Genomic DNA, 21,551 nt, shown 5'->3' on the forward strand with positions numbered 1-21,551 from the left:
TTCCTAAGAGCCAGTCTGACCCTGCCCTGGCACAGCTTGAGGCCATTCCCTCTTGTCCTGGCGCTTGTTCCTTGGCTCAAGAGACTCATCCCCCCTCTCTGCACCCTCCTTTCAGGGAGTTGTAGAGGGCCATGAGGTCTCCCCTCAGCCTCCTCTTCTCCAGACTAAACCCCCCCAGTTCCCTCAGCCGCTCCCCATCAGACCTGTGCTCCAGACCCTGCACCAGCTCCGTTGCCCTTCTCTGGACACGCTCGAGTCATTCAATGGCCTTTTTGGAGTGAGGGGCCCAAAACTGAACCCACTCATCGAGGGGCGGCCTCACCAGTGCTGAGCACAGGGGTCAGATCCCTTCCCTGTCCCTGCTGGCCACGCTATTGCTGATGCAAGCCAGGATGCCATTGGCCTTCTTGGCCACCTGGGCACACTGCTGGCTCCTGTTCAGTCAGCTGTCAATCACCCCCCCAGGTCCCTCTCTGACTGGCAGCTCTCCAGCCACTCCTCCCCAAGCCTGTAGCGCTGCTGGGGGTTGTTGTGGCCCAAGTGCAGCACCCGGCATTTGGCCTTATTGAAGCTCATACAGTCACCCTCAGCCCATCGCTCCAGCCTGTCCTGATCTCTGTGCAGCTAGGAGGGCAAAAGGGCTGTACTGGGTCTGGCTGAGCCAGAACTGGTTTTCCCCTGTAGCAGCCCTCATGGTGCTGTGTTTTATGTTGGGAGCTGGCAGGGTGTTGATAGCACACTGGTGGTGTGGCTACTGCTGAGTGGTGCTTACACAGCACCAAGGCTCTTTGTGACATTTCCCGCCCCCCCCTGCAGTGGGACAGGGTGGGCAAGATCTTGGGAGGGGACACAACGAGGACAGCTGACCCAAACTGACCAAAGGGATATTCCAGACCATATGACGTCTGCTTGAGTATAAAGCTGGGAAAAAGGAGGAAGGGGGGGGGTCACCCTTGGTCCTCCGAGGCAACCACTACGCGTATTGGAGCCCTGCTTCCTGAGAAGGCCCGACATCGCCTGTTCATGGGAAGTAAAGAATAAATCTGTTTGGGTTTTTTTTTTGCTTCCGCACAGGGACATTTGCTTTGTTTTGCTTATATTAAAACTGCTTTTGTTTTACCCACAAGGGTTGTTTTTTTGGTCCTATCTTATTTTCTTTTCCCTCTTTGCCCTGTTGAAAAAAAAAAAGGGGGAAGGGGGGGGAAGTGATAGAGCGACTTGGTGGGTACCTGGCATTTAGCCAAGGTCAAACCACCACAAGGGCTCAGAATCTTAAAGGTACAGATTAGATATTAACTGTTTCCCCTCCTCACCGGACGCAAGCCAGGCCGGCCCGAGCTGTCCCCAGCCCCCGTTGCAGCAAAATTCCCGACGAGGGTGGGATTCGAACCCACGCGTGCAGAGCACAATGGATTAGCAGTCCATCGCCTTCACCACTCGGCCACCTCGTCCTGGCCCGCATCGCGCACGGCCCCGCCCCTCGCTAATAGACGCGAGGCCCCGCCGCCCCCAGGTGCGGCCCCACCGCCCGCCCGCGCGCGGGAGGCCCGGCCCGGCCCTGGCCCGCCGGCGCCCTCTTAGCGCAGCCGGCAGCGCGTCAGTCTCATAATCTGAAGGTCCTGAGTTCGAGCCTCAGAGAGGGCAGTGCTTTTGCCGCCCGGCCTGAATGGGAGGGCGGGCCGTCGTTTTCCAGCCCCGCGCAGCCGCGGCAAGGAGCTCGGCGCTGGGACCAGCCCCCACCCCCCATTCGGGAATCCCACCTTCGCCTGGGCTTTTGCTGCCGCCCTCGGGGCGCCCCCGACGCCTCAAGGGCTGGGGGGGGGGGGCGGCCAGTGACACCGGCCTTGAGAGCACCGCCACCCCCTGCCACTTTACACTAAACAAGGCACGGATTAAACAAGGCAGCACGCTGGGGAGGGTGCTGCACCCGCAGCTTTTGGGTAGGAACAACGCGACAGCACGTTTCAAGTCACTACAAATTTATTCGGTAGAAACCACATTTACAGCAGATGGCGTGAACCCCGTCCTAAACCGCCTCTGGGCTTTTACAGCTGAATTCCAGGTCAAGCAAGAACAGCAACAGGAGCGCTGGGGTGAAGCACAGCAGAGAGCAGCACGAAGGCTTCACTGTGCACGCAGCTATGACAGTTAACACAACTCCGCCCAGCAAAAGGAGATGGAGCATGAACAGTCCCAAAGCGTAATTTATTCAGTTTAAATTTCTCATTTCAACTTAAAGTCACTATTGCTATTCTAGTTTTAAGAGAAATAATATAAACGGCATTAAAAAACTAACGATACCATTATTTTTGGAAAGTAGCTGACAGGTTTGGACTGCTGAAAACTCCAAATGAAATCAGAAGCAAGTCAGACAACTGATCTCTGGCAGGCGAGATCATCGCTGTTTACTGCCAAAGCTGCAGCAATTTGTACTTCACCAGGCAGGAGTCTGGCAGCAGATTCTCCTCAGCTATAAGTAAATTATAAAGACTACTTGTACAGGAGCGCTGCAGACACGAAGTTCATCTTCATACTATTTACCGGGAATCAATATTAAACTAAAACCAAAAGTCTTCCACTTCCAAAGTCACAGCTTTTTAAAGACGGGAGAACGCAGGTGATCTGCTTTTCCAAAAAAGGAGTATCACTTCTCCAGAGCTGTTTACTGAAGAAAGTGTCCCACTTTCAAGCACGACAATTAAATCTGTAGAACAAGCAACTCCTCTGGTTTTAACGCTCTAAACATTCAATACATTCAAACTGGGTCCCAGCAGCACAAAAATCCTTCTGGAGCACCATTAAGTACAAAACACGGCCAAGTGTTGCACTGGCTCAGGAATGACAGTGTTGACATTCCTGGGCAGCAAAGCAGCAACTTCAACCCACAGCGCTGCTGCAAGGCAGCTTCTGCGTGGAGCAAGCCCCGAGCTGGGACAACATCGCAGGGACGGTGTCTAGTGAGAGCAACTGCCTTGATGTTCCCAGGGCCTCTGCTCCCTTGTAGTTCTCTAACTTGGACGTAATGGGAAGCTGATTAGGAAAGAGCCTAATCTCCAGTTTCATCTGATTTCATCAAGCACATCAGCGCAGTGCGGTTCCCCGCTAACTGGATGGTAGAGACACTTGGAGTTTTGAGGAGCAGTTGGAAACTGTGGTCAGTCAAGCCACCAAAACTACAGCAGTGCCGTGTGTACGGAAGTCTGTGTGTCCTGCGGTCACAAAGGGCACTCGTCCTACCTGACCCTCAGGGCAGGATGGCGGGCACTGGTCTGTGCCATCTACCCCAGCAGCGGCCGGTGTCTCCCCGCAGACAGAGCTGCCGAGGGGAGAGGCAGCAGCGCAGCCTCAGACCGCGGGACGTGCCCAGACCTTTCTCCTGGGGCAGGGACAGGCAGCAGACCTGCCCGCGAAAGGTGTGCCCAGGTGGAGGAGCTCCTGCAGCAGGTTGGCTGAGCTGCAGGAGGTGGTGGGAAAGCTGCCTTAACATCAGGGAGGCTGAGGAGGAGGAGGAGTTAGATGGCTGGTTCTAAGTGCAGTCTGCAGTGAGCCCACGGCCAAACAGCCAAAACCTCCTGCACCGGCGCACGTGGAAGGGAGGGGGGCAATGATGCAGAAGAATGGAAGCTTGCCAGGGCAAGGACCTGCGGGAGGGAAAGACTTCCCCTGAAGCCTGAGGTGCCTTTGCAGAACCGCTTCACCACGCCACACACTGAAGAGGAAAGACCCATCGCATCAGGAGAGACGCTGGAGCTGAGTACGGCCGCCTGGTCTGCTCCTGTATAACAACCAGTGCGAGTAAGAAAAGGCGGTGGGTGATGGTAGGTGACTCTTCTGAGAGGTACTGAGGCACCATCTGCCGACCTGAGGCACGCCAGAGGTGTGCTGCTTACCGGGGGCTGGTGTCTGAGATGTCACCCAGAGACTGCCAAGCCTCCTACAGTCCACTGACTGTATCCACTGCGATTGTTTCACGTGGGCACCGACGATACAGCCAGGAGCAGCCTGAGGAGTCTCAAGGGCTCCGGAGCCCTGGGGCTGGTGGTAAGGGACTCTGGAGCACAGGTGGTTTTTTCATCAGTCCTCCTGGTCAAAGAGAAGGGTTTTGAAAGGACTGGTTGAATCTGGCAAGTCAACAATTGGTTACAGGGTTGGTGCCACAGCCAGGGGTTTGGCTCCTTAGAGCACGGCACTGAAATGGCAGGGGGTGGCGGTGCTCTCGAGGCCAGTGTCACTGGCCGGCCCACCCCCAGCCCCTGAGGCGTTGGGGGCACCCTGGGGGCAGCAGCAAAAGCCCCAGCGAAGGTGGGATTCGAACCACGGCGTGCCCGGCGCCTCTAAGGGCCCACCGTGGGTCGCTCCACCGCTGCCCTCTTGGCGCAAGCGGCAGCGTATCGGTCTCAGGCCCACAAGGTCCTGAGTTCGAGCTGCAGAGAGGGCAGCGCTTTTGCCGCCCCGCTGGGCGGGGAGGGGGCAAATACCCACCGGCAGGGTGGCCCTTTTGCTGTGGGGCGAAGGAAAGGAGGAGGGGGGGCGCTGGGCCCAGCGCAGAGCCGGGCACCACTGCTGGGAACAGCCTCTTGCTGTCAATTTAGTGTCACCCACCTGGTTGGAGAAGTACTGTTGCAAACGTTGGGATGATGAGAGTTGATTTGGTTCTATTTTGCTGCATAGCATCTTCGACAGTCTTACATCAAACTTAGGCTTGTAGGATTGAATCCTTTGTGCCCTGATCGCCGCAGAGCACTTCCCAACTACGGATGGTTTGCGTGCATCCCTTCACACAGAGACAAGATTTGAAGTCACAAGCTCAAGCCAAGTCATAAACACTAAACACACGCTCTAAAGAAAAGCTAGATGTGCAGTAAGCACAGCGTCGTTCTACAAGAGGAGATCAAGACCATAGTTCCCTCCTGTCAAGTTACTGAACACAGTCATGTCAGAAGTATCATCTGTGTTGCACAAGGACGCAAGATACCTGGTGTAATAGGCAGTTTGGGTGGTTTCCAGTCTCTCAGTTTATGATCAATGCAGACTGCCAAAATATCGTCCCAAGGGATCCCTCAACAGAGGGGGGGAGAGGGGTTAGGGTTTAGGGGTTGGGGACAGGGGATGGGGGGTTGGGGGATGGGGGTTAGGGTTTAGTGGTTGGGGTTTAGGGGTTAGGAGGTTAGGAGCTGGTGGTGGGGGTAGGGGTTAGGGCTTGGGGATTAGGAGGTTAGGGGCTGGGGGTGGGGCTGGGGGGTTGGGGGTCGGGGGTTAGGGGTAAGAGGTAAGGGGCTGGGGGTTAAGGATAGGAGTTAGGTTTTAGGGGGGGTTGGGGGTTGGGTTAGGGGTCAGGGTTATGGGTTAGGGGTTAGGTTTAGGGGTAGGATGTTTGTGGCTGGGGGTAGGGGTTAGGGGGTCGGGTGTAGGGGGTCAGGGGTTGGGGGTTGGGCGTTATGGTCAGGGGATAGGGGATAGGGGTCAGGATTATGTGCCTGGCCCAGCAAGGTGTGACCTATGACAGATGGTTGCTGCCATTTCACACACTCAGGCTATTACTCTTCTAAAGCCAGCGCACAAAGCTTGCTTGAAGGATTCAGAAGCATGTTGTTTCCTACCAGGTCTTGCAGGAGCTGGTTTATTTCCACTTCATGATCAGCTTGCTGCAGTTTGAGGGTATTGTTACACTGCTGTTCCGTCTGCAGGAGCTGTTGTGCCATGTTTTCCCGTTCCTGCCTCATTAGAGATCGCTCTGCTTCCAGCTCACACTGAAGGCACTTCACTTCCCCTGGACAGGACAAACGGCAAGATTCAGAGTCTACACAATGGTTCTGACTTCACTGACCTTACGCCATCTGCACTTCAGTGCAGGAGAGATCTGCCTCCATCTCCTTCACTCCTCAGAAGCACTCGGACACAGAGCTAGTTTTATACCACCTTCCCTAGCAGGGGGATCACCAGAGACAGGAGGCTCTCACCTTGTATCACCTCCTTGGCCTGCGTGACTCTGTGAAGTTGGATTTCCAGCTGACTCCTGGTGATCTCCAGCTGAGAGAAGTGCTGCTGAGCTTCAAACAGGCTGGATTCCAGCGTCTACTTCACTGACCTGTGAGTTGTCAATACAGAGAGAAATGAGTTTGTTGCTCCTGACACCCACTGAGAGTTATTCCAGTAAGAAGTCATTCAAGATCCCTACCCCTGAGTACAGAAGATGGCTTGCAAGGAAACTTGTATACAGAAAGCATATTTCTGCCATTTAAAATAGCAATGCCGGCCCCTCCGGGGGATGCCCAGGCTTTGCTTATGACCCGGCATAACACAGAAAGCCCAGCTGAATTTGATCTCAACGGCCAAATCTGGAATTGCTGTTGGCTGACACACAAGTAGCTGTGCCCAGAGTCTGGGCCAACAAGCAAAAGCCCGGGCTCTGCTCACAGCCCTCAGCTCATCAGCGCTTCCAAGCTGCTCTGCAGGGGGACAGAACAAGAGTATTGCCCTGGGTGACTTTTTGAATGCTGTTCACAGTGTAGCTATAGGTAAGTAACTTTCCAGACTCCTTGTATTTAAAAGGGACTCAAGAAATACATCAGATGATACAGCAGGATCTCTCGCTTGGAGCGGCACTCGTAAGAAACCTGAACTAGATTCTATCTGAACAAGGACCACTGAAAGGAGAGATGGCAGCCTTCAGTTTCAACTGTTGAAAGTTCAAGAGAAAAACTTGCTGCTTTTCTCTAAGTGTTGCTATCTAAGTAGGCAGCAGCCCAAGTGACTTGTTGCTCTCTAAAATGGAAGCTGTAGTACTGCAGAGCCAAATTCTTACAGCCACAGACTTCAACCAACTGCTGCGTATGACACGAGGGTTCTGGAACCAGGAGCTGAAGTGACCTCCCTGATCTAACACAGCGCCCTGTGTGCCAGGTTCCCACAACACACAGCACTGCCTCACTAGGACGGGGGTGCCATAAAAACCACAGCAGTAGAATTTCACTGCTTGGATGGACAATGGAGGGTGTATCTTCAAGGAGAACAAGCACATATTTCTGATTGTGCCAATCTCTGGCAGTCCAAAGCAAATATGCTCCATTTTAGGATAAATAGAATCAGTCTCTAAAACAGAACAGAAAAGATAGAGTCCAAAACTGTGACAACAAAAGGCTCTTGAGAACAACATCTGGCAAGAACAGTTGCTGAATTTTTATCTATTGTCAAAGGTTCTTCAGAACTAATTTATCTTTTTAAAAAAATAATGTATCCCTTTCCAAAAAAATTTTAAAAAGGAGCTGAACATTTAACAGTTTAGTAAGAGCCCAATAACTGACCAAACATAACTCAGCTGGATCAAATAAGAGAAGCTGGAGCTCAGAAGAAGCAGCAGCTCTCAAGAAACACACTGAGTCAAAACGGGTGTTTATCAGCCACCCTAACGACATACTCTGGAGTAATAAAGTGTAAAAGTCAAGAAACATGAAAAACAATGTCTAAAACATCATTTGTACAGCTCTGCAAGTTCAGGAGTCTTCTAAAAAACACCTACAAGGAGGACAAACGACTCTTTTTTTTTTCTGAGCAGAACTTGTCACATATGACCTTAGAAAGGCAGAAGGACAGAATCTCGCTCCTTCCCCGTGTAACTTCTCCACGACATCTGTCTCTAAACAGCAGGTGGTAAGGAGTACAGGGCGCAGACATCAGTGATGGGCAAGAATCCTCAGACACGTGAGGATTCAAAAGAGGTTTCCCAGCTGCTGGAGTAACCAGCCCTGGGTCCTGCACCACAGTAACAAGAGTTACCTTCCAACCAGAAGGCCCTCGAGATCTGCAGCACCAGCCTCTGGCTCCACCCTAGATGGCAGTGTCCTACTCACAACGTCTGCATGGAACAGCCATCGACAGCCAAACTACTTGATAAGGACGGATCTATGTTCAAATGCATAGAACAAGAAACCAAAGCCAGAGAGAAACTTCAGTTTCAGTAAACACCTCCAGGGTTTAATTATTGCTCAACTCAGAGCCAAGCTGCCTTGCTTTGGACTTCACACAGGAATGTGCAGGGGGACATAAACCTGAGCCCGAGGCCCAGGAGATGTTTGCTAGTTTGAGCTGTCAGGAAAACAACGTTAAAATCATAGTATACTTTTTTTCATTTTGCTCAAGATTCTTTCATTTTCTGCCCGTGGAAGGTGAAAACATTTGAAAAGCACACAGGATGCAGTAAATCCTCGTGGAATGATTACCACCTTTAGAATTACAGCCATTATACAATGTCCTGCCTAGGGTTTCCTCCCCGCCCTTACCTGGCCTCTGCCAGCTGCTCTGACAGGCCTTGTCTGTCCCACTGCAGGGCTGCCAGGCGCACCTCTAGGGCAGCCTCCTCATGCTCCAGGAACTCCTTCTCTTTGGACACCGTGGCCAGTGCATGCCCCTGGCGAGAGGACTCCTGGCGCAGCTGCTCCAGACCGCTGCGAGCTGACTCTTGCTGGCGGTAAACCTGAAAGCAGGACAAAAGGCAGTTAGAGCCCTTTCTCTGGAGTTCTGTGCAGAGCCAGCCAGTGCCACTTCTGCCTCAGCTGGAGGAGAAAGAGCTCCTGTACTGCGGGCTGGAAGTTTAAGAGCATCTGCTCCATACCACGCTAATACCCTGGGCTGCCAAAAGGCACTGGGACTGTTAACTTGGAAGTGATGAGTAAGGCCACGCTGGGCTGCCTGCGACCACACAGCTCCTTCACAGCAAACATAAATACACCAGACTACGTGTTTGCACGCAAAAATACGGCACCTTCCAGAACTGCCACCTTGCAAACTGGAATTCTATCAGAATCTATCCCAGTGCTGGAAATTTTCAGAAAAGTTTGAGCAAAAGCAACTTTGCTCACTGAAGAAAGTGAAAATACACGTGGTTTCTCCTTCTGGAAAAAAAAGAAAAAGATCCAAGTGCATTGGCTGCAATGAGGTGATGCTGGGCAGGGAAACAGCCCTTGGGGTGATTTATGAAAGTCTGGCTGATGCGGCCAAAGAGATGGTAGACTCTGTTTGTACAGTAGTTCATGTCAGCAACACTGTCTGCTTGTTTCACACAAAGAAGTTGTCTAATATACCTTGCTGGTATTCAAACTTGAAGATTAACCATGGGTTTTTAGCTTTTTTCTTCAATATAACACCTCTGCTGGGTATTTGCCAAACATACCATGGACTCCAAGACGGACCATCTAACAGAGAACAGACCATCAGAAACAAACAATTCTCTCAAAGTTATCCCATAATACCCAAGATTTTACATTATGAAACTGACATTTAAATGATGACAAACTCCCTGGTCTCCTTCAGTGACATGATTCTCCCAAGCTCTTTTTCCAGGGTATCAAAATCAGTTAGTCCAGAGTGAAGAGTCTTGTGTGATCACCTCTTTCTCATCTTCCTCAAAGCCTGAAGAGGCTCTAACAGCTCACAGAATCATAGAACCATTTAGGTTGGAAAAGACCTCTAAGATCAGCAAGTCCAACTGTTAACCCAACACTGCCAAGCCCTCCACTAAGCCATGTCCCTAAGCGCCACATCCACATGGCTTTTAAATACCTCCAGGGATGGTGACTCAACCACTTCCCCGGGCAGCCTGTTCCAAGGCCTGACAACCCTTTCCATGAAGAAATTTTTCCTAATATCCAACCTAAACCTCCCCTGGTGCAACTTGAGTCCTTTTCCTCTCATCCTATTGCTTGTTACTTGTGAAAAGAGACCGACACCCACCTCGCTACAACCTCTCAGGTAGCTGTAGAGGGCCATGAGGTCTCCCCTCAGCCTCCTCTTCTCCAGACTAAACCCCCCCAGTTCCCTCAGCCGCTCCCCATCAGACCTGTGCTCCAGACCCTGCACCAGCATCGTTGCCCTTCTCTGGATACGCTCCAGCATCTCAAGCTCTTTCTTGTAGTGAGGGGCCCAAAGTGAACACAGTATTCAAGGTGCAGCCTCACCGGTGCTGAGCACAGGGGGACAATCCCTGCCCTAGTCCTGCTGGCCACACTAGTTCTGACACAAGCCAGGATGCCATTGGCCTTCTTGGCCACCTGGGCACACTGCCAGCTCATAATCAGCCAGCTGCTGACCAGCACCCCCAGGTCCTTTTTCCCCAGGCATATTTCCAGCCACAGAGTTGCATGTATGTCTTAAAATACAATTTCAACAACTTCAGGATCTCATTCCCGTTCTTAGCAGTACAAGACAGCAGACACTGACCTGCAGCTTTGTTCCACTCTCCAGGCTCCAACAAATGGAGTTTTGAAAGTTGCAGATTCACAACAAAAAGCATAAATAGAAACATGCAACCCCAGGTTTTTTTGACTTAGAAAAAGGGTGAAGAGCTACGCTGTTTGCTTCTTTTGCCACATGGGAGAGCAGCAGCCTCACTCAGATTCATGGGCAAGACAAATCATCTCTCTGCAGCTTATCAAAAGCCAAAAAAGAGGCCACCACAGGCAGGTGGACTGACGTCATCTGTAGCAGCAGAGGACAACTGAGAGAATTGCAGAACAGCTCTGCCAGCCATCAACTCATTTCCAAAAGGCAGTAAACAAAGCTTCTGACCTCCAGCACTACCAAGTGTCTCCTTGACAAAACCACCGCAGAATCCAACAGACTGAGCTTCACCGAGCCGAGCAGCCAAAAGCCCACCCGGAAAGCACCAGGTGTTTGGTCTCACCTGACTGAGCTGCTCTTGGTTTCTGCCTTCTCCTCTGCCAGTATCCTCAGCTCTACCTGCAGCCCCTCCCGTTGCTCCTCCACTTTCTTCAGCAGCTGCTCCAGGTGGGCTTTCTCTGCACTGAGCTCTTCATTTGTTCTTTCACACAAGCTCAGCTTCTCCTGGTCAGAGATCCTTACTCTCTCCAGCTCAGCCACTTTACCTGACAGAACTTCATTCTCTTGCTCCAGCTGCAGTCACAGAAGCACAGAGGAAATGAAATACAGTGAGATTTACCATGGAGAAGGTTTGGCTTCGACAGAAAAAGGAACATTTCCATATTCAGGCAGTCATACGTCTGAAGGCAAGAAGTCTGAAAAGCAGCAGCAGCTGCAGACAAACACTTGCCAAGATCTTTGGCAACTGCTCACCTGCGACACAAGTTTGCTCAGTCGCACTTTATCCAGTGCAAGAGCTTCACTGACACTGCTCATCTGCGCTGCTGCAACGTGTAGATCAGCTACTTCAGCACTCGGCTTATTCTGAGCCCCTCTCAACTCTGCCACTGACTGCTCTGCCTGAAGAGACAAAAGAACAACATGAAAGCAAAGACAAGAAAATCCCTGACTTTAAGCAGCGACTCCAGATCCCCTTTGGTGGCTCTGACACACCCCCAGCCCAGCGCTCCCAATAACCACGTGGGGACTGACTGCACCAAGGAGCCTGTGTGGTCTGATCTCCCTTTTCCAAGAAGGAGAACAACACTGTCACTGTCTTCTGCTGACAGAAACGGCACCTGTGCTGGTCTTGCTATCACAACTCCCTCTCCCACAAGTTCTGCTAGGAATAAGGTGACCATACCTTCTCCAGGGCCGTGGTAAGCTCATGCTTCTCTTGCCTCAGCAGATCCCTCTGAAGGTGCGATTCCTCCAGTGTCTCTCTCGCAACTACCAGCTCACTCTCTAATAAAGAATGTTCTTCTTCAAGTGCAGCTAAGTCCTTCAGCCTACAAGAAGGGGAAAGACAAACAAGTCTTTAATGTAAAAACAGTCTCATTTCCAAAACCAAGATTACATACTATTTCTGAGATATGGCAGTTTGAACGATTTACAACAGCTTTCTATTTACCCCCAAAGAATGCTGTAATTTCCTGCCTAGCGCTGCATCAGTCTTTGTCACTGACCCAGGTGAAACATTCATCACTGAGAAAGTAAAACAAGCTTCCAGAAATCACAGGTTTCCAAAAAGTTCAGGTGCTCTCAACAGCTTCCTGCCTGTTAGCTCTCTCTCTCCTTTTTGATACATTAGATACCAGACTTTCCAAAGTTCTTCTTTGCATACGACAGACTTTTAAAGTCCAGATTAACATTCTCTCCATTATTCTTGCCTGTGGCAACAAAACGATGAAAGAGCCTGCAATCTATTTGGGGAGATCTGTATGAATTTCCAATCCAATAACCATAAGATGACAGGATGATTCAGGCTGGCAGGGACCCCAGGAGGCCTCTAGCCCAATCTTCAGCTCAAAGCACCTGGGGTCAGCTATGGGATCAGTCCAGGTTGCTCAAGGCTCGATCCACTTGGGGCTTCCAAATTCCCAGGGATGGAATCTGCACAACCTTTCGAGCAACCTGTTCTGCTGCAGGATTGCCTTCATGGTTCCATTTTTTGTTCTCCTTAAATCCAGCCTGAACCTCTCTTGTTTCACCTTAGGCCTGTCACCAACTACTCCGGTCAGCTTTGGAATGATTTTTTTCAAGGGCCATAAAGAAAGTACAAGGAGGCACCTCTGCTGTGTGTCAGCAGGGAGCCAGACCTGCCCACGTGCTCCCTTCACCAGTCCGTGCTACACATGCTGAGCAGACAAAATCCATTCTTTTAGGGGGGCCTCCCACCGTCCGGCAGCACCCACCCCTGCCCAGAGGAAGCTTTAATACTCACAGGAGCTCCTGGTCACAACGTGCTCTCTCCACCCTCTGCTGCTGCTCCACCCTCTCCCCCTGGGCTGCATCTTCCCTCAGCTGCAGCTCAGTGTTACTCTGATGCAGACGCGAGGCTTCTTGCTCCCTCTCTTCAAGCTGTTGCTGTAGCTCTGCCCTGGTTTTCTCGAGGTTTGCACGGTCACTGCAGAGACAAGGCTCAGTCAGAAGAATGAACAGGCCTGAAGAGTCACGGATGCCATTCCGGTCACTCCAGGCTGGCGCTGTGGGCAGCACGGTAAGGAAGAACTTGCCCTTCCCCTCACAAGGTCACTGGAGAGGGACAGAGGAAGGCAGGCAGGCTTTTGCCTTCATTCACTGAGAAGCCGTGGCTAGGAAAGGGCCCCCTAAGAACAGAATTCAGAGAAGCAGCACATCGAGAGGGAGGTGTCTTGTATTCCAACGTCGCTCTGAGTCTCCGAGACAGCCTTAGGATTCACAGTAGAGCAGGAAAAGCAGCGACAGGAGGATGCTGAAGTGCCAAACAGGGGCATACATGGGGAGGACAGGCGAGTTCTTTGCCCGTAACAGCTCTGAACTGCCAGAACTGGAAGCAGATTGCCTCCAGACCGCAGGAGGAGGAGGGAACACTCACCTTCTGAGTGCTTCTACCAGAGACTGCAGGTGCTGCTGGTGGCTGCTGGCCGTCTGGCACTCCTGCTCCAGTTGCTCGAGGCTTTGCTGCAGCTTCCAGCGCTTCTCCTCCTGCTGCCTGTGCTGGTGCAGCAGGAAACTGATAGAGTCCTGCCTGGCAGAGAGCTCTTCTTTTGGGGCCTGCAAGGAATGGGCAGGGAAAAGCACAAACAAGCAATAAGGAGCAGGGAAGATGGCTCCTGATAGCTGTGAGAGAAGCAAGCAGCGAGACAGCTCACCTGAAGGCAAAAGTTGTGATGAGGGGGTGGAGATCAAAGAGAGAAAAGCAGCAGAACACAGAGCTGGTGAGACCGGTGAGGCGATATAGTACCAAGAGTGGGATGGCTAGAAAGAAACTGGCTAAGGGAATGGAAAGGTTTCAAGATAAGCAAGGCATCAGCAGCTGAGCCTGCGGCCAGTGGTGAAGGCAAGGAGAAATTCTCACCTGTGCTGCTCCTCTCCTCCTTGCCAGCGCTTCCTGAACCAACACAAAGGCACGCTCTGCACCAACGGAGCTCAGACAAGAGAGGACGTTGCTAGACTCTGCCTGCTGGGAACTGTCAGTGACCACGCTGGCACATTCATCTAACACCACCTGAAAGCCCACATCAAGCTGTTACTCTCTGCTCATTCTGCTTGATTTTCTTTGTCTATTTCTCCTTTTTCTCCCACTTCACCCTAGAGTCATTAAAAACTCAATTCTCTCATTTCTTCAGTCAACAAAGAAGTTTTGTCCCTGCGGTCACAAGTACTCCAGGGGTTTCTGAATACAGCTACTACAAACAAGAAGAAACAAGTGTGAAGTGGCTGGAGGCTGCCTGAACGCTCAGTTTCTTGAAGCTCTCGTGAATGATTTTAGTCTCCTTCAGCTTCTTAGAGCCACGGAGATGAGGAGCACCAGGTCAACACTGGAAATAGCAATGAAAGGAAATATTAATGCTACCCAGGGAAGAAGGAAGCTGATGAATACTGGAAAACAGCAATGAAAAAGCTAATGTTTATTCTGAGCAGTAGCACAAGAGGATAAAAATGACTGCATAAGGGGAAAGAACTGACTTTGTGAGAAGCTGTGTAAAACATCTGATGATTAAACCCCCCTCCCTAGAGTGAGGTTTAGGACTAAGCTAAAGTTAGCCCTAAACAGTTAGATCAGTTGCAATTCTGGGGAGATAATAATGGTCAGTGAATGCAGAGTGAAGGAGCAGAGTTGGCAAGCGCATTGATTCAGTCAGTGACCTTTTATAAAAACCTAAAGAACAACAGAGTCATTGCTCAAGGAGGTGGGAGAAGCCTCCAGGCAACACTAGAACACAAATGTCAAGTAGCCAACTCAAAGCACAGTCAAATAGAGACCTTACGGGAAAGGCAAAGGTACGGAAACTTCTAGTGACTTAGCTCAAGTGTCACAGGACAGCCAACTCAGCAGTTAGAGCAGGTTTGATGTCAGAAAAGTGGTATAATAATTAAACAGCCAGTAGCAGTTAACACAGACAGTATAAAACATCTATCTATTCCCTGGGCCAGTCGTTTGCCTTCCTCAAGTACTTTTAAATCAAATTACAGGGATGTGGTCCCAACTCTGTACTCACCTCTGTTATATCTTTTATCAGCTTTTGGAGGGAAAGATTCTCTTCTTTGACACTTTTAGTCAGTGAAGCTTCATATTCTTTCTCTAGCAGACTTGCTTCCTGAGAATAGAATAAGCAAAGGGTGGGTGGGGAAGAGCTGCTCCCCTCTGCAGCATTCCCAGCCTCAGCAGCATCGTCGTGCTGATAAGCCTCAGCCCTAGTGATTCCAGTGTATCCCTTCCCACACCTATTGAATTCCTTCTTTGCTAAAACTAAGAAGAGAAAGACCAACAGCTGGTTTTCACAGGCTGCTATGAAGCTGTCAATTCCAAGGAACTTTGATCCCTAGAGATTTAGTCACAGGCAGAATAGCACTGGTGCAACCCTCGGAACTGTCTGCAGCTCCCCCGCCACTGCCTGCCCCTGGGCTGACTCACACGTGCCTGATGCTCCCACACAGTCAGCGTCCTCACCGCTCTTTCTCTTGAGGAAACCACACCCCTTTGTGCTAAAGCTGGAGAGCAACCATTGGGCCATCTCCCAAATAAAGGTAAAACATACTAGAATCTCCACAGTGTCGTTAAGTGTTTTCACGGTCTTCTCCTTCTCCTCGTTCTGCTTCTGAGACTGTACGAGCAAGGCTGAGAGCTCCGTCCCCCTGAGAAGAGAAGGTCCACGTGCCATTCCAAAAGCATCGCACACCAGCACCCGCTGAGGAGCTAAGCAGCTCCCAGAAGCACAGCAGAGAAAGTTCAGCCCAGAAAATACAGCAAAGGCAGCGTTCATCTCTACAGGTTAATATGCCTGATGTTGCAAAATGGCCCTTCCTGCCCCAAAGGACTTCTGCACTCAGTCTGGTAAGGAACTGTCAGTGCAGAGGGGCTTAGGATGGCCCTGGGCAAATCCCTCCCAACTCCTCTGCACAGCCCTGGGGGTACCAAGGGCTGTACAAGAGACACAGCTCTCTTTATGCTGGTCTCAACTTCTCACCAACAATCAGGTAACAGCAAAAACACTGTAATACACTGTGATCTCTTTTCCAGTCTTGTCTTACAAAAGCTTCTGTCGGTCAGACGTGTTTTTCTACCCGTGCTGTTGAAGGCCATAGCTTGGCTAGGGACAGAAACAAGGCTGTGCAGAACGGGTGGGTTTGAAACGTGAACACAGCCCGCCTGTGAATCCAAGAGGCAGCCACAAAAGGTAATGTTGGTAACAGCAAAGTTTAAAACACATTTACCTGTCCTGAAGCTCCTTCTTCTCCAGGTCCCCCTTGACTTGTAAGGGCATCACTTCCCAAGTCTTCTGGCTTGTTTCCTGTTCCACTTGCTGCTGTGCCTGACCCTTTAGGACAGGTCTGCCCAGGCTGACGGGCTCCCAGAGCTGCACGCCAGAGTTCAGGTGGGAGCAGTTCACAAGTACAGAGCCCAAAAGCCTCCTCTGCTCTGTCTTCAGCTCAGACACATCTCTGCAGAAGGATCAACAAAGAGATCATACTCACACCACCATCTTTATCAGCTGACTCACTTCTGAAGCACGTTAATGGTGCAGCAGTAAAAGCTGGCAGGAAAGATGACATCTTTGCTGGGGACAAATCACCCATCTGACACTTTGGGATCGGGACACATCTTGATAGTTGAGCAATGGGTCCATTTGACGGGTTGAGGAGTGAGGCTATTTTCTCCTCAGAGATAAGAAGAAACATATGGAACAGCCAAAAGGCTGCAAGTAGTAGGTGAGGGCATACCCTGCACATTGAGGGAAGCTTACAGTCAAGTAAGGTAAGTGGCTGACAGTAACTCACAGTTTGAAACTGCATGACAGGAGAAACCTCCTGGGGTGAGTCCCCCAGATTCAGCTCTAGGGGGACTGAAAGGAGAAATCCCCCGTGCTCAGCAGTGCCCTGGCTGCTCCCTGACAGAACGGGGAAGGAAACCCAGAGAAACTCTGCAGCAGAGATCACGATGGGCAGAGGCAGCGCTGGCTGTGAAGGCGATGGCGAGGGCTGGCAGCTGGGCTGGCACTGGACAGTAACTGGGCTGCCTGCTGACAGAAGGGCAGCAGCACGCGAGCTCAAAGCTTTATACAAAAAGTTATTTAGTGATTGTTCTCTCCAGTAGGTACCATTAAAGCATCTTGGCAGGACCCTGCCCTGCAGGCCCAAACATGGCTTCTCTCTCCTGGCCAGCTTTGCCTTGAAGAAACCTGCAGTAACGACATCACCAGAGCTCTCGGGGCCTGAGAAGATTCACTCCGCCAAGAGCAGCTCTGAGTAGCCCCAGAGATCCAGAGCAGAGGGAAGAACAGTCCCAGGGTGCAGGGCTGAGGCAGATGGGGGCTTCTCTTCAGGGCAGCTCCTCTTCCCCCGACAGACTGTCACCCTCCTCCTGCAGGTCAAAGCTCTGGGAAGGAGCAGGACAAAGAGCTGATGAGAAGTATGAAAGCAACAGCTGCACTCTGCTGTGGGTCTGTCAGATTGGGTCTGGGGCAGCGTGGGCTCTTCAGAGGGTCCCCACCTCAGCCCTTCCAGCCCAGACACCAGCAGCACACAAACCCCGTGGGTCACCAGCACAAGGCCAAGCTTCCCACGCCTGCAGAGTTTTACCCTCTGCCCCAGGCTCTGCTTTCCCGGAGGGAAAAAAGAGCAGAGCTGCAAATGACTCTGGAGCAGCGCAGGAAGTGGAGCCTTTCTTACCTCCAGTTCTCCTGCGACCTGGCCCAGGAAATCTGAATTCTGTTGGCGAGCAGCTGCTGGTTCGATGCATCACTGAAGAGCTGATGGGAAGGAGAATGTTTGTCACTCTAAGCAGGGGGCACTGCGTGTCTGGAACACACGGAAACTGTTCCCACCCCCCAACAAAAAACCCCAAACCTCTGCAACTCCCTGCAGCGACCGCCCCTCCCACGCAGCCCAAGAGCTGCCCCAGCCCATCTCCTGCTCTGTGCCTGCAGCAGCCTCCGTGTCCCTGGGCTGCACAGGGCTCTCAGGGGTGGTGACCCCAAGAGCTGGGTTCTACCTTCACTGCACTGGTGCCACCTGCATTTCTGTAGGTCCTACCCAAACCCCTCTGTGTGCCCCAACCCCACACATTTCTGTAGGTCCTACCAAAAACCCCCATATACCCCACTCCTACACAGTTCTGTAGGTCCTACACAAACTCCCCATATTCACCACCCCCTCACATTCCTGTAGCTCCTACCAAAACTCCCCTATACTCCCCATCTCTACACATTCCTGTAGGTCCTACCAAAACTCCCCCATGTCCCCCACATTCCTGTAGGTCCTCCCCAAACCCCCCCATCCCCCCATACCTCGAGGACAAGCCAGGTGGAGATGGTGATGAAGAGGGGCAGGACCTAGTAGGGATCATTTCCTGTGGTTTTTTTAAAGCATATAACGACGTCATGGCCGGTGGTGGCATCACGCTCCTCCGCCACTTCTCCCTTGCGAGTGTTGCCCTCCGTGGTGACGTCACGGCCGTGCTGGGGCTCTGCGGAGGGAGGGCTTTGCCCCTGGGGGTGGGAGGTGTGGGTGCTGATGATGTCATGTGCCAATGATGTCATGTGACATCATGTGTGTCCCCCCCCCCCGCCCATATGATGCAGGGGCCCCTCTGGGCCTGGACACTCCCCCTGGGGCTGGGCTCCGCACCCCGAATCCTCGCCACCGCCCAAGTGAGGGGGAGAGGGAAGGTTCGGGGGGGGCAGGGGGGTAGACTGGGGGCTCTGAGGGGACCACGGGGCAGGACAGGGATCTTGGGAGGGCACATTGGAGGTCTGGGGGTGCAGATTGGGGGTCTGGGAGGGAGGGTTCGGGGTGGGAAGATTGGAGGAGCTGGGGGGTAGACTGCGGGTTCTGGGGGGCTCCACGGGGTAGGGTGGGGGCTCGAGGGAGGGGCTGTGGGTCAGACCCCCCTATAACTCCCCTTCTCCTCCCCCTCCCAGGCAGCCTCCCCACCCCCCACAGCCACCATGGGGCAAACAGAGCCCGCCGTGGGTCTGAACCTGCCCCTGCTGTGGGTCCGTGGGTGTGGAGGGGGAGGAGCGGCTGGAGGATTTGGGGCTGGGGGCCTACACCCCCACGGGGCTGGTGCAAAACTTCAGTTCCTGCACCTCCAAGTAGGGCTGCCCTGGTGGGGGCCATGGCCATCGGTGAGCGGGGGGGGGGCTCTGTGGGGCTGATGGGGGATCTGGGGGCTTGGAGAGGGGGTTCTGTGGGGCTGAGGGGGGATCTGGGGAGTTGGGGGGGGTCTCTGTGGGAGTCTGTGGGGCTGGGGTGTTCTCTGGGGGGTCTCTGTGTGGTTGGGGGAGGATCTGTGGGGCTGGGGAGGGGTGTCTCGGTGGGTTGGGGTGTCTCGGTGGGTTGGGGTGTCTCGGTGGGGCGGTGAAACGCCCCTGTGGGGGTTTGTGTGTCGGGATCTGTGGGGGCTGCCTCGGGGCAGGTGTGGGAAGACTCCCTGGGGGCTGCCCCTGACCCCCCCGTCGCCCCCCAGGGACGCTGGGCCCCGCCTGGCCCCGCTACCACCGCTGGTGTGTGGGCAGTGCGAGGCCGCCCGCCTGCCCGCACCCCCCCGCCTCCAGCGGCTCCGCCAGCGCCGGGCCGAGGCCCGCGGGGGCAGCGACCAGCTGTCGGGGTGCTCGGCGGGACGTCCCGGCCCCCGGTGACCCCCGAGAAGGACGGAAAAGGAGAAGGCGAAGAGGGGAAAGGGAAGAGGGGAGGAAGGACCCCAAGCCCCCCCAGAGCCGCCGGGTTCACACCCCCCCGGGCGGGGTGAGGCCGCGACGCGGGCGTGACGCCACACCCGAGGTCCCCCCGACCCCAGGTCCCCCCCTACCCGCCTTCCCGCCTCACCTGAGCCCGCAGGGCCCGGAGGAGCGGCCGGAGCCGCGGGACCGACGCTATCACAGTGGCCCTGAAGGGAACGCGGTCCGCCATGGCGAGTGTGGGCACTGCTGGGGCGGGGCCAGCGGGGCGCATGCGCGGACTTGGAAGGCGAGTGCGGAGCGACGCCATGACCGCCATGGCGGGTGAGGGCAGCCCGTTCGGGAGCGGGGCCGGCGCGGCGTGACGGCGACAGGGTGGAAAGGCGATTTCCTCTCCTCACCCGCCGCCGCCGCCGTCGTTGTGGATGCGGCGCCGGTCGCTGCCTCCTCCTCTTCCTCCCCTACTCCAGCAGAGGTAACAGCAAAAGCCCCGCGAAGGCGGGATTCGAAGCGCGGCGGGCCGAGCACACTGGCTTAGCAGCGCATCGCCTTCCCCGCCCCTGCCACCGCCCGCCCGCCCGACGCCGCGCTGCCCCGGGGCCTCTAAGGGTCCGCCGCGGGCCGCGCCAGTGCGCTGCCCCCTTGGCACAAGCGGTCGGCGCATCGGCCTCAGGCCCGCAAGGTCCTGAGTTCGATCCGCGGACGGGGCAGACGCGCGTGCCCGCCCTCCCCTGCGGGGCAGGCAGCCACCCGGCCCGTAAGGGGTGGGCGGTTTTTCTTTCCAGCCGCGGCAAGGGGCTCTGCGCTGGGACCAGCCCCCCCACCCCCCCCGCCGTTTCCTTTGCCCTCCAGCAAAAGGGTGGCCCCGCCGGTGGGTATTTGCCCCCGCCCGGCGGGGCGGCGGGGACGCATTAGCGCTCCATCCCCTTCACCACTCGGCCACCTCGTCGCGGCCCGCGGCGCGCACGGCCCCGCCCCTCGCCTAATAGGCCACAGGCCCCGCCTCTCGCTCCCGCCCTCTCTAGCGCAGCGGCAGCGCATCAGCCTGCTCAGCTCAGGTACACGAGTTCGAGCCTCACACGGGCCGACGCTTTTGCCGCCCGGCCCGCCTGCCAGCGGGGCCGGGACGCCGTTTTGCTGCCCCGCGCAGACGCGCCAAGGGGCTCTGCGCCGGGACCAGCCCCCCCCCTCCGCTCCCATCCGCTTCCCTCCCCTCCGCTCCCCTCCCCGCTCCCCTCCCCGCTCCTTTCCTTCGCCCCGCAGCACAAGGGCCGCCCCGACGGTCGGTATTGGCGCCCCCCGCCCCCCACCCTCCCCTTCGCCCCGGGCGGCAAAAGCGCTGCCCTCTCTGCGGCTCGAACTCAGCACCTGGGGGGCAGCGGGAAATACTGGGATATATTGGGGAGTGCTAGGAGTGTCACTGGCACATACTGGGGGGACTGGCAGGGTTACTGGGACGTACTACAGGGCACAGGGACACACTGGGATATATTGGGGAGTGCTAGGAGTGTTGCTGGCACATACTGGGTGGCACTGGGAGGGTCGCTGAGATGTACTGGGGGGCACTGGGACATACTGGAACATACTCAGTAGTGCTGAGAGGCTTACTGGGACATACTAGGGGTCACTGTGATATAGGTATATTAAGAAAGTTAAGCATAACTGTAAAATAGTTAGCTATAGTAAACTTAAATTGTATTTTAAACTAAAATTCCTTTAAGCTGTAAAAGCAAGGCATGTCTGAGCTGTCAAAGCAAGGCATTTCTGAATTGTAAAACAAGGACAAAGGACTGGGGCCTCTGACACCTGGAGATGGAGGACACCTGCATACCCGGAGATGGAGGACACCTGCACCCACCCCCCTGCAGACGAGGGACACCTGTGACTTGCAACCCAGAGGATGACTCCCCATTCAAGGATATGCATCACACATCAAACCGAGAACCAAGGAAGATGGCACCGCTCAAGGATGCGCATCATGTCACGTTTCGATAAGATGGAGGAAAGCATGAC

At 54.0% G+C, this 21,551-nt stretch overlaps 1 protein-coding gene and 2 non-coding genes across 6 annotated transcripts; 1 reads left to right on the forward strand and 2 right to left on the reverse strand.

The window, feature by feature from the left end:
• Positions 1 to 1,369: 1,369 nt before the first annotated feature.
• Positions 1,370 to 1,451, reverse strand: TRNAS-GCU (transfer RNA serine (anticodon GCU)). The gene has a single exon. It is a non-coding gene; the product is annotated as a tRNA-Ser (tRNA).
• Positions 1,452 to 1,571: 120 nt separating this feature from the next.
• TRNAM-CAU (transfer RNA methionine (anticodon CAU)) lies at positions 1,572 to 1,644 on the forward strand. Its single transcript has one exon. It is a non-coding gene; the product is annotated as a tRNA-Met (tRNA).
• A 318-nt stretch (positions 1,645 to 1,962) lies between these two features.
• LOC141925504 (centrosome-associated protein CEP250-like) lies at positions 1,963 to 19,810 on the reverse strand. Of its 4 annotated transcripts, XM_074829920.1 has the most exons (18): positions 19,687 to 19,805; positions 18,147 to 18,347; positions 17,530 to 17,609; positions 16,959 to 17,236; positions 16,075 to 16,302; positions 15,399 to 15,495; positions 14,859 to 14,957; positions 13,715 to 13,864; positions 13,232 to 13,410; positions 12,599 to 12,781; positions 11,519 to 11,663; positions 11,089 to 11,235; positions 10,679 to 10,908; positions 8,280 to 8,473; positions 5,961 to 6,088; positions 5,601 to 5,770; positions 4,603 to 4,774; positions 1,963 to 4,083 (listed from the first exon to the last, which is right to left on the reverse strand). In XM_074829920.1, the coding sequence occupies exons 5-14, from the start codon at positions 16,122 to 16,124 to the stop codon at positions 8,344 to 8,346; spliced, it is 1,410 nt and encodes a 469-aa protein (XP_074686021.1). In that variant the 5' UTR covers positions 16,125 to 16,302; positions 16,959 to 17,236; positions 17,530 to 17,609; positions 18,147 to 18,347; positions 19,687 to 19,805; the 3' UTR covers positions 1,963 to 4,083; positions 4,603 to 4,774; positions 5,601 to 5,770; positions 5,961 to 6,088; positions 8,280 to 8,343. The 4 variants fall into 4 exon arrangements, with proteins under 4 accessions (XP_074686021.1, XP_074686022.1, XP_074686023.1 ...); XM_074829921.1 differs by lacking the exon at positions 16,959 to 17,236; XM_074829922.1 differs by lacking the exons at positions 5,601 to 5,770; positions 5,961 to 6,088.
• Positions 19,811 to 21,551: the final 1,741 nt, after the last annotated feature.

Source organism: Strix aluco, chromosome 6 (assembly GCF_031877795.1).
Source record: "Strix aluco isolate bStrAlu1 chromosome 6, bStrAlu1.hap1, whole genome shotgun sequence".
Lineage (NCBI taxonomy): Eukaryota > Metazoa > Chordata > Aves > Strigiformes > Strigidae > Strix > Strix aluco.